This window comes from Pteropus medius, unplaced genomic scaffold (genome assembly GCF_902729225.1).
Source record: "Pteropus medius unplaced genomic scaffold, Ma_sr-lr_union100, whole genome shotgun sequence".
Taxonomy (NCBI): domain Eukaryota; kingdom Metazoa; phylum Chordata; class Mammalia; order Chiroptera; family Pteropodidae; genus Pteropus; species Pteropus medius.
In genome coordinates, this window is record NW_024340695.1 from 3667628 (window position 1) to 3679863 (window position 12236).

At 41.1% G+C, this 12236-nt stretch overlaps 1 protein-coding gene and 1 long non-coding RNA gene across 2 annotated transcripts; one reads left to right on the forward strand and one right to left on the reverse strand.

Moving 5' to 3' along the window:
* LOC120603770 (uncharacterized) lies at positions 1–11363 on the forward strand. Its single transcript, XR_005653116.1, has 3 exons — positions 1–1330; positions 3907–6292; positions 10756–11363. It is a non-coding gene; the product is annotated as an uncharacterized LOC120603770 (long non-coding RNA).
* GPHB5 (glycoprotein hormone subunit beta 5) lies at positions 2488–6307 on the reverse strand. Its single transcript, XM_039864535.1, has 2 exons — positions 6104–6307; positions 2488–2676 (listed from the first exon to the last, which is right to left on the reverse strand). Exons 1-2 carry the CDS (start codon positions 6305–6307, stop codon positions 2488–2490), a joined length of 393 nt encoding a protein of 130 aa, XP_039720469.1.
* Positions 11364–12236: the final 873 nt, after the last annotated feature.

The following is a 12236-nucleotide window of genomic DNA, read 5'->3' on the forward strand; positions in this document are numbered from 1 at the left end:
TATGAGGTCCTTGACATAAGTCTAGGAGACTGCTAGGGTGGTGGATCCAGCCTTTTAAATAATTCAGCTGTTCTCTCAATTAGGTCTGAAGCTTGATTTTCAGCACAGTCTGCCCTCTAGCTTCTCCGGTGGCTTTCACACCATGCCATGAGTGCTCTGATGCCACTAAACAACCAACTAATCCCATAGTCCTGCTATTACCATTGTTCCCACACCACTCAACTGGAGTTGATATCGTATTAGCCAGAATGTGCCTTTCCATGTATGTCACATCCTGATTCATCACAGCAGGGGAGTCTTTAATCATCGTGTTGCTACAGCACGTCATCGTTCTCACAGCCCACACCACTACTATGGCATGCTGGCTAAGCTTCCCCAAAGATAGCAATGCTGGCTTTCATCCATTTGCCCATTAGATCTGCTCTCCACCCTTCTGCTAGCTGCTTCCCAGGAGGCCAACGTTTACGGACTATATCAATGGGCTCCCTCACTCTCTTCCTTCCCGTTTAATTTGGCATGGAATGGACATGGGAGCCAAGTGCGGTTGGGGTATTTGCTTCCCTACCTCCCTCCCCACCAGGCCTCAGTTTGGTGATGGCTGCATCTTCCTATGAAAAGTGGCAGCTCCGGACAGGCCTCCCTCTCCTACAGTTCTGTTTGGGATCTGATAATCTGCTCTTCTTCTTATTCCTTCAGCCTAGGGTTGACCTTCGCTTCTCAATGTTTCACGCTCATTGTTGGTTTCTCTAACTGTGCCCACACATTTATAAATCGTCTCTTCATTGAACTCTCCCACAACAGTGTATCATGTTTCCTGCCAGAAACCTTACTGATGCTGTGGTCTTTTACCAAATTCTGGCAAGCCTTTACTGCCTCTACCTTTCCCCCCAAAGTTTCCTTAAGAAGCAACCCTTTCTCTCAAAAAATCCTGAGGGAAGTCCTTCGGGATGGGTTGAAAATATTTGAGTGGTACCCCCCAGCATTATTTCCAATCACCACCACTGTCCCAGTAGAGACCCCAGGCAGTCAACTACTTTTCATGTTAGAGTGACTTTCTACCAAAACAGATCTGCACTAAAGATTGGGGGGGATTTTGCTCATGTTCTTTGTCCCCAGACGTCTTCCTCAGCATTCCAGTCCTTGACCATCAACCCCAACTTTTGCTTTACTGTTTTCATGGGGACTCATAGATCCCTCACTCAAGGAGGACGCCTGGCTCCCAGCTGTGATATGCCAGGGGCGGGAACACAGATGAAGCCACTTTGGGGACTCATGATGACCCAGCCATCTGTCTGTGTCCCTTACTCAACATGACGTCCTAAATTAATGTGTAAGTAAAAATAATCTCGTAGTTCTTTTTAAGGGTGATTGTTAATGTTATTTCAAGAGTAGTAAAGACTAAAAAGACTTTTTTGAAAGTTTTCATGAATTCAAAAGAGGACATGCTTTATTGGCACTAATAGGATTCTCCTGGCATATTGTGAAAAAGGAACAACGTTAATTTCAACCCCCAAAATGTCAGATTTAAAGACACTTGTACAGCGTTAGAGTTTTTTTTTTAAGTCAGAGAGAATCAGCTGCTGTAAGGTTTTACAGAGGGCAAAAGCTAGGCAAGCACAGACTTTTCTTCTGAGACAGCAGTACAGTTTTACCCCTTACAAACATGTTAAATTTCTGAGTTTAAAAATTACAATTTAAATTTAAAATATGCTAAATGGGAAATAATATGTATGATTCATCATTTTGGGCATAACTTTGGGAGAGCATCACATGAGTCTAAAAACATGAGTTTAATTTTATAAGTTTTTAAGCATAAATGATAGCTCTAGTTACATACTTTTTCTGAGATTTTTGCTTAAAAGGGACTTTTTATTAAGGATCTTAAGGAGACTTAGAGAATTTTGCTTGGGGAAAGAATCACCCAAATCTAGACTCCTTTCAGTTTGAGCAACCTCTACCTTTTCTTTTAATCCAAGCAGTCTGTATTCTTATGTAGGTAATTGCTCAGTTAAAAGAAGGAAATATTTTCTCTAAGGGCACTTGTAGTTGGCTGGGAAGGGGGTGAGGACATGATGACTAAAGCATTGGTTTTATTGATTTCTAGCCCTTTGGTTATAAATCTAGTTGGAGGCCAGTTAATAAAGAGGACATGATAATTAAAAGGCTTTCTAGCCCCATTTCCTAATTACGCCAATGTGTTTAAACCATTAGCAGAATTGTGATATACAAATTACAATTCTGAGCTTCAAGGTAAAGAAAAATTAATTTGCAGGTGTGTGAACCAGAGAAAGTATTTTAGCGAAGGCACAAATATCGTTTTGCACTTTTAGCAGAAGTATGCTGCCTCTGGCGCTTGCGCCTGAGACAGGTCACCTTCTCCACAGGTGCAGACAAAATTAAATAGTCCTTGAATCCAGGGGGTAATAGCTGCTTGTGCTGCCCATGCCGGTGGGTCTGTGAAGCTATGCTCTGCAGGCCACGCCAGCTTCAGATGGTCTCACACTCGGTGGTGGCCGTGGAGCAGGCCCCGCAGTCACAGCGGACAGCCACGGGGTAGGTGTAGAAAGGGTCGACTCCTGGGGCACAGTTGGGCAGCTTGACCGTCACCTGTTTGGTCTCGTTGTAGGTACAGACTCGATGATGGGCTTCAATGTAGGGGGGTTCCAGAATGGGCTTCTGTCCCCACAGGTAGAAAATAGGGAACCCGTTAGAACATACCATTCTGCTTCATTTTTCTTGGTACCATTCATCACTATCAGAAATTAACTTGTTGTTCATTTATTGTTCACCTCTCTCCTCCCGGTAGAAAGCAGGAACCTTGATTTTGGTTGCTACCATATCCTGAGCTCTCAGAAGAGCCATGGCACACAGTAATTATTCAGTAAATAGTTAGCAATATAGTTAACTGGTCTCCTCTCTTCTCTTCTCCTGTTACCCTCTATAGTCTATTTAGAACACAGCAGCCCCAAGTGATTCCTTTAAAATATGAGCCAGATCCTATCTCTCCTCTGTTCAAGACCCCGGTGATTTCCTATCTCACTCAGCAGAGTAAAAGGCAAAGCCCTCAAAACCCTACATCGTCTTCCACACACCTTCACCTCTGATCTGTCTCCAACAACCCTGTCTTGCTGGCTTCCTCATTCTTTTCCAGCCACAACTGTCTCCTGATTTTCCTCAACCCCATCAGGGCCAGACCTCCCCAGGGCCCTTGCCCGTGCTATTCATGCTGTCAGAGTGTTCATCTCCCTTATGGCTCACTCCTTCACCAACCTTCGGTTTTTGTTCAAAGATCACCCTCTCGGGGAAGCCTTTCCTGACCATGATATTTAAATTGCAACATCCTGCCTTCACGCCTTGCCACTTTTTCTCCCTCTTCCTGCTTTCTTATTCTCCCTAGCAGTTGTCAGTACCATGTGACATACATTTTATTTATTCGTGTTGTGTTTTTCCTACTCTAGAGAGCCGGCTCCATTAGAACAGGGATTTTTGCTCATTTTACCCACTGCTGTGCCTCTACTACCTAAAGTAGTACCTGGCACCCAGGAGGTTCTCAGTCACTGTCAAATCGATAAAAGAAAACAGAGCAAGGCAGTTTTCCAAATACCCTGCAAATTCACTCCCTTCCTTCTTCACCTTTTATAAATCTTGAATTTAGAATTAATTTTGATAAACAGAGAATTTCGATCAGAAAGTCAGCACAAAGAAATAGTTAAAATCTTAAACCCTATAGTCAGATTCTCGAGCTCAAGTCCCTGTTCTGCTACTTACTAGAGACCTTGGAAAAATCCACTAAACTTCTTGACACATCATTACCTCATCTGTAAAACAAAATATCAACCTCACAGCATCATGGTGGAGAAAAGGTTTGCTTCATGTCCTCTTACTGTCAATAATCTGGAATTTCAGGCAGAGTCTCCAGTTAAAATACAGACAACCAGTAATATTTGCATTTCAAATTAACGACAAAAAATTTTTAATGTAAGTATGTCCCAAATGTTGCACGAAACAGACATTAAAAAACTGGTCATTTGTCTAACATCCAAATTTAATTGCCATCATAATTTTGCTGTGTTTTGTATTTTTTTTGCTAAATCTGGCAACCCTACCCAGGCCATGAGCAAAGGCTCTTTTCAGCAACAGTTCTACCTTCAAAGTAAATGCAGCTGCCTTGTCATCATGAACATCCTTATTTCCAGACATGCTCCCCAGTTAAGTTACCAGAAATAAGCAATTTATATCTCAGAAACTTTCAGATTGCTAGGAAAATAAGTCTCACTTCTTTTCTATAAGTAACCTCCCTTTCATGGCGCAGTAGAGGCATAAACAAAAGCTGACTGACATTAAGGGAAATCTTGTTTTCTAATGGTCTTGGTGCTTCCATTTCTCCAGTGAGAACACTGTCCCTGACCTCCTGTGGGTGACCATGACCCGAATAAAGACATTCATCAATTTATAAGGATAAGAGAAGGTGGCTGAATTGAGGGAAGTGGTGGTTTCAGACTTGGGCCCAGAAATAACTCTGAATAGCCCAAAAATGAACTTTGAGCACCAGGAGGCATATGGGAAGCACCACCAGGCCAAGCCCTAAACACAAAAACACGCCAAAGTTCCACTGGCACTTTTGATGTCAAGTCACAGCCATGGTATCCTTAGCAACGATTTTTCATTTGGTTATTAGGTCTCAAGCCCCTGAGTGATGCAAAAATAAAGCTAATTTTGTAGAGTAGTATCCTTTAATTTGGAGATTTCATCACCGTACCCCAATTCCATTCATGGGGCCATAACTTAATTTAAGTGATAGCAGGTTGCTCTCTGAGTCCTTGAACAGAAGGATATTTTTCTGAATGGTAGTGTCCTCTCATGGTGCTCAAGGCCTTCTAAATTGACATCTACTAGGCTAGAGAATGTATGTTGTAACTCCAGGTAGAGGTCGATCCAACATAATTCAGCAAGTATTTATTGACTGTATGTGACTTTGACAAGCGCTGTGAAAGGTGCAGGAAAATGAATCTCTGCCCTCAAAAAAACTTAAAATCTAGCGTTGTGTGGTAGGTGAGGAAGTAAGACAAAAGGTTGGCTAGAATGATGGGGTAACCAGGGAGTTAGAAAACCCTTGGAGATGGAGTCAGCTCTGGAGACAGACAAAAAAAATAGAATAAATTTGGTGATAGATGGAAATGAGAAGGGATACAAGAAAAAGACCGAAAGTGAAATTTCATGAAGGGTGTTTAACAAAACTTTGTAAAAGCCAGAATATGTATAGTCACTGGGAAAACAGGCTGATGTCATATTGCTAAAGACCTTGAAAGTTGCTTATTGAATTTGCAGTAGTAGGTAGACATTAAAGGTTTTTGAGCCGGGTGACAAGATCAGAGCTGGTACTTCATCAGTAACCAACTCTGCAGTGGGAAGAGTCAACAGTCACTCTATGGTGTGATTTGACAGGGTGCCTATGGCCCTTTCTTCCCATCTTTGGCAAACATCTCCTCATCTCAGCCCAAAAGGATTCTAACTTGGTTTGAGATTTTTTATCCCCATTTTAAATGTAATGTGTCTTTAAAAACTGAATTGAAACTAAAGGGACATAATAGATCTGTCAGTGATAATCCCTGAGGCCCCTTGTCATTTCCAGTGGAGGGGAGGGCAGGGCTGTGGAGGGGCTGAGGACCCACCCTCATCTGCTTCTCTGTTGGTAACCAACTGGCTTTATCACCACCGGTGGAGGAATACAGGGAAGAGTTTTGGTTATATCCTTTGAAGCAAGAATTTATTCCCAACTTTCCATTTCCCTCTACATGACTTTGCAGTCACTCACTCCTTGAATCTCCATGTCCTCCGTAAAATGGATAGAACAATAGCACATCCTCACCTTACAGAGATGATACCCAAATACACAGATACCATGCAAGTAAACTGTTAATTTTATCAATGCTTTGTTAGAGGGGCAAGATCACGTTTCCTTCACATTTTTTGGAGCATGCCAAATAATTATCATTTTCAAAAATCCACAGAAAAGGGCAAATGCCCCAGCTCTTCCTCATTTCCTCAAAATCGAACACTTGGGAATCAGGACAAATGTCTGGCCCTGAAGTCACTGACTCACCTCCCAGGTTTCACAGCGGCCCCAGCAGGCATCCGTGGTAATCCGAAGGCCCCTGCAGCCAGGCTTCTTGGCCAGGAAAGTAAACTCTCTCACGGCACAGCCCACGAAGGTACGCAGGTTCCCGGTGGAGGTGCTGAGAACACAGCAGCAGCCAGCCAGGAGGAGGAGGGCCATAGGGCCAAGGAAAAGGTATGCCAGCTTCATGCTGTTCCTCCAGAGAGGGAAAGGAAAGAGAATTTATTAACAGATCCAGCTGCCTGCCCCCCATGGGGCAGCCAACGATGTGTTGATTACTATCAAAGGGACATTGTTCTTAGAATTTCAGAAGAAATGGGCCAAGAAATTGCAGATGTCCCTAAACTCCAATGCAGGTACCCAAAGTTTCCTCTAACTAACTCCAGCATAGATTCCATGGACTCATTGTGCTCACTAGACACTCACTAGACACTTGGTGGGTGACATAGTCCTAGGGAAACACTCAACCCTCCAAGGGGATCCTCAGGCTTTTCCTTATTGTGCCTCAACTGCTGGACTTGACCTGTGTGTAAAAGAAATTTGTTCCAATGGTATCTTCAAAATGAACATAAAACATGAGTCACACCAAAAGTAATGCATATCCTAACATAACATAAGTACATAAAAATTATTTTTATTCAGATCCAGTATATTTGATGCTATGTTGCATGTTTTCTTAATATTATATTTTCAATGTCATGGAAGGGGAATCAAGGGGGGAGATAGATCAATAATAATTGTAGGCCCATATGTATTGTTACTAACCCAATCCTCCACAAAACATGGATATACACAAGATACTGTGAAACTTGACATCTGACTTTGTGGCCTCTTACCAAAATGTGTCCTACTCACTACAAATTTTCTCTGCTCTATGCCTCCACTATAATAGATACCTAGTTGTGATTCAATGTAAATCTAAACGATGGAAAGCATCAGAGGTGTTTAAAACATAATCCTAATCTACTATCAAGTCTATTCTCTCTGGGTCTTGGTTCTTTCCTGTGCTTTTTTAGGAAACAGAATCACTCTCTTCATGTAGGCCCACTAGACAGAACATACCTGGATGTTGAAGTGAGGATGGACATTGCATTTGTGGAATGCCCCCAATTCATTATCACTTACCACAGGCTGGAAAGTAATTTATTTCCAAATCTGATCTCCCGGCTCCTACTTCTAATCTGTCACCTTAGCAGGGCTCTTTGGACCTCCTCCCAAGAAGAATGAAGTTGCAAATATGGAAAAGCACTTACCTGATTTAATTGGAGCTAACTCTTCTCTTAGAGCTCACACTTGCACCCAAATTTTCAGAAATTCACAATGAGTGGTGGAAGTTTGCTCTGGGTAAATGTCTCTGCCCTCTGTTACTGGGCTGCTTGACTGCTCAAATATATAGGAAAGGTCTTGTCAATCAAAACAAAAGAGAGGCAGATCCTTACAGGAACCACTAAACACATCAAAGACCTAAGATATAAAGCAGGTCTCTATTTTCCAAAACTGATTAACTTAAAGGGTGTTGTTTTGTTTCTTAACATCACCTACTGAAACAGAAAGTTACCTTGGTGGGTGACATAATCCTAGGGAAACAGTCACAGATAGTTCACCTAGCTCTCAGGAGAACAAATGCGTTGGGGCAAGATGGATTAAATTTTCCTTCATGGTAACCACAACTTTCCTTCGAAACAGGCATCAGCCACTAGTAACACATGGCAAACCCCTTAACTCACAACACATTTGATACATTGAAAAATAACAAAACAATAATTCTACCTGGAAAAAACATGGAATCACTAATTGAAAGGATGGAAATTACAGAAAGAAGAAACATTTTGAAAGTCTTAAAATTAGTCAAAGATTAGATAATATTAATAGCACTCTAAAATGAATCATATAGGAAAAAAATACCAAGATGTTCAAAGTGATTATCTTCCAGCCTGGAAATTAAAAATAACTTTTCATGTCTTCGATGTATTTTTCACATTTTCTACATTGAGCAGGCTTTTATAAGAGAAAGTCAGTTAATATTGATACTTTAAAAATTAAAAACCAGTAAGTATACATTTGTGCTGCATGTAATGGTATTCAATGCTCTTCTAATGGAAATGATTCATTAAATTTCTGGTTCTTAAAAGTCTAAAGTATAAAATATTATTCTTTATGAGTATGGGATACAGTTTACTTTCCAATCTGCAATAACAGCATACAAACAGTTTAAAAATCCCATGTTCATGGCATTATTCTGAGTGCTCTGAAAATTAAATGAAACAGATATCATCCTTGCCCTTAGTTTACATAACATAGCAAATAATAATGTAGCCAGACACATTTAAGATACACATTAAATAGAATTATGATATGAAATAAAGATGTTAAAACATTTCCGTTTTCTGCAAAAAAAAAAAAAGTGTTAAATAAACATGCTACTCATTAAGAGTCTGATTTTTTCAAAACATATAACAACCCTCAGTGAATCCATCACTATACCATCAATATACATATTTCTAGAGTCACGTTTTTCACAGAAAATTGAATTAGACTTGGAATAAAGGACTTTCTTCAACCCTCTGGCCTGTGACTAGCATAACCAGAACTGGGGTACCATGGGGACAGATTGCTTACCCGGTGTGATCTTTCGAACTTGCTGGGTCTAGGGCTAGCCAATCATCTGTGAGCTGCCATCTGAGCTGTGTCAGTGAAGAAGACTAGTTAACCCTTTTAGATTCGACCTGAAACACACACTTGTGTCTGCAATGTCATAAGGTAAAGAAAAACAAGAAAGAGATGCCAAGAGTATCTTTCTTTCACAATTCCTAACTTCCTTATGATGCAGAGCATCAGCATTAACCTCAGAATATGATAATTTATAGTCACTGAGTACCTACTGTGTACCAGGTTTCATGAAATCTGCTATGCTCTTATGTATGGTATCTCTAAATTTTACAACGATTCTGTAAATCCATGATTATTTTCTCCTTTTTCCATTGGGAAAAATGGAAGCACAGTTATTTTATAATCTACCTGCCTCCAAAGCCTTTAACTATGCTGGGGATAGCAAATAGGTTTGTTTTATCTCTGCAACCAACTGCAGCCAATTGGAAGGTGCTGCGTGGAACAGTTATGAAGGCCTCTGAATCCATTCCCAGTGCAGAGGGCAGTGGCCCATCTGCTTCATTGTGGGTATATAAAAAGGGGAATGGTATATGGATGCCACTTTTGTACAATCTTTCCATTATGCCATGCCATTTGCCCCTCTATAGGCAGAGTGACAGGTTGCTGTGTGATTTCGAAGGCTACTTAAGGCCCTGATACCTACAGAATATCTCAGCACCATAGTTCGTGTATTTGCCAATTTCCCTTCCATCTCCAGTGACATTCCTACCATTAAGTCATTCTCTTGAGGTAACAGGCAAAAATGTAGGCAATGTCTCCAAGCACAGGCCTTAGAGAATCTTTTCTCATCTCGTTTCACTATCACCTTCAGATGGATTCACCGTCACCTTGAAGGATGAGTCACAAGATACAGGTTTTCTAGGGGTAACAAGAGGGGAGAGGTAAGCAATCATCTTGAGGTCTGGGGGAGCATGACAACGGAGGTGGAGCTGAGTGTCAGTGCCTTGAAGAGGTGACTGAACAAAGGTAGCTTGGTTGAGGGATGGCAGCCCCAGACGAGGAGGACCTGGGAGTCCACACTGTATGCAGGATATAAACACATTACCAGAGCCCGGAAACTTCCTTTCCTGACTTGGCCATGCTGACTCTCAGTGGCATAACTTCCCTGTGACTGCCTCGGGCAAGTCACTTCTCTCAGCCTCAGTTCCCTCGTCTGTAACATGATGGGGTTGGACCCTATGACTCATAAGTTCCTTCCTAGCACCAGAATTTAAAGGTTTGCTATTTTATGAATAAAACAAGCTAAAGGCAAGTCAGATAGAGAAACTGAAGGTTCATGTTCCAATAAAATCATCCAGATTCATGCCCAAATCTTGACTCTGACACTTGCCAACTTGTGGTTCTGGACAAGTCTCATAGCCCCCTGAATCTCAGCCTCCTGTCAAACTGAAAATGCCTCCTTCACGGGTTTGTGTGAGGATTTTACAAAATAATGTCTATAAATTGCTTATCTCAGTACTTGATACGTGATAAGTAGGTAATAAATATTTTTCTTTCCAATCATCATTGTATATACACCTAAGAATTAAAAAGCTGCCAATAAAAAGTGCCATGCCATTAATTATTAGGCATATACTAATTTCAAAGCTATTAAATGTGGGGAGGGGGGCGGAATGTGAGTCTGTGAAGAGAGGAAGCTAGGGGCTATGAGACCTTACCAGCATTCTGAAACCAGGAGACATGGGTGGGCACCCATTGTGCTTCCCCAGCCAGCCTATGGCACTTGGATCTCACACTGAAATTAACAACACATTTTGCAATAGGAAAAAATGCCCGAAGTGTCCTATATAATTTTTAAGTTCTGAATCTCATACTTTGGGGGTACAAGCTTTACCACAGTTTCAAAATTCAATATGTTAATATATCTGCATGAATACTTCCAAAAATTTCAGTTCTGAGCAAGAATGGAGTCAAACTGACTGGGCCAACAACCAACGTATACTGAGTCTTCCTTCTCTGTTCCACAGGTACCAAGGATCCAGAGACCTAAGCAGTTTGCTTCATCACTTACAATGATCTCCTGAGAGCTGAGAAAAGACACACGTGCTCCTCATATGTTTTTCCCTTGTCCTCTCAGAATACACAATGCTCTGTCCAAGGTCAAATTAATTAGCATTATGTCCCCTGTGGATGAATAAAAAAGCCACAAATAAAGCTATGTGTTTCAAGGAAGAGGAAGAAATAATGATTCTCTGCAAACAGATACCAGAAAGGTCAGCCTTGGGTTGTTGCTTTTACTATCCCGTATTCATAGGGGGCAAAAATTCTGGGATTATGAATGAAGTGAACGGTGAAGTCTTAGAAGAAATTAATTTTATTGGAAAGTCATTTCTTCCTTTCAAAACACTGGGTATTTGTGGGACGGCTCCTCATTTTATTGACTTAAAGAGATAACATTTGCCTTAGATGATAGTATAGTTGCTATGGTAACTTTTTTAACGAGACTAAAAATAATGAAGCCTGTGTCTGATTTACTAGGACAAGTCAAGCCTTTCTCCACGACTGTCTGAAAGAAATATCTGTCAATTGTCACAGATTTATTTCAGATTAAAGGGCACATGGTTTAGACGCTGAAGTGGAATGTTTTTATTTCCGCCTGATTCTTCCACTTTTGAATGTCATAGCTTTGCAGGGCATGGCAGACATATGCCTAACAGAGAAGAACAGAAAAGAGCTTAATGAATCACAAAGAAGTATTCTTTATTTCAAGTGCATCCCGTATTCTCATTGGCATGAGTCCACAAAGCTGCTGGGTCCCCACTCTTTCATTTGTAATTCCCCAGGCAGCAGCACAGACAAGGCCAAGTCGTTGTTAGCTAAGCTACAAAGCAACAGCACCTCATTTGTTAGCTATTGGCTTTGTTCCGGAAAAAGATTCCTAGGATTATGGCCCCCGAGTGCGTGCGTGTGTCTGTGTGTGCCCGCACTTGTGCTTGAGTGAAGGAGCAAGGTGATGAGAAGGTGGGGAGGAGAAGCAGAGAGCTGTTCTACTTCCAGAGTATTCATCACATAATTTAACACATATTTATTAAGCAACTGCTGTGTGCCAGGCACTGTCTAGCACTGGAGTCACTGGGTTCATTTAAAAAAAAAGATAATGGTGGGAGATGTGGGAGTAGAATAGCTAACAAAAGATGGTAATAATAGATTTCTTTCCTCCTTCCCTTTATTTTCTTTATCTCTTCTTCCTTCTATCCATATTTTATTGAATGTTACCATGTCAGATACATACGAAGTACACATGATGCAAATATAAATAGAGCTACCAGCCCTTGAAGGATCAATAGTCTAGTGAGGAAGATAAATAAACCAACATGCATATAACCCAGAAATTGCAGTCTTGGGATTTATCCCAGAGCAATGGAAATTTATGCTCACACAAAAACCTGTACTCAAATGTTCATAGCAGCCTAATTCATTATAGCCTCAAACCGGAAGCAACTAACAT

Bases quoted from the DNA above. Each gene is read 5' to 3' on its own strand.
- GPHB5 (XM_039864535.1), bottom strand. From the start codon at position 6,307: ATGAAGCTGGCATACCTTTTCCTTGGCCCTATGGCCCTCCTCCTCCTG. The intron at 2,677-6,103 runs GTGAGTCAGTGA...CTGTGGGGACAG, and splicing joins GCCGCTGTGAAACCTGGGAG to AAGCCCATTCTGGAACCCCC.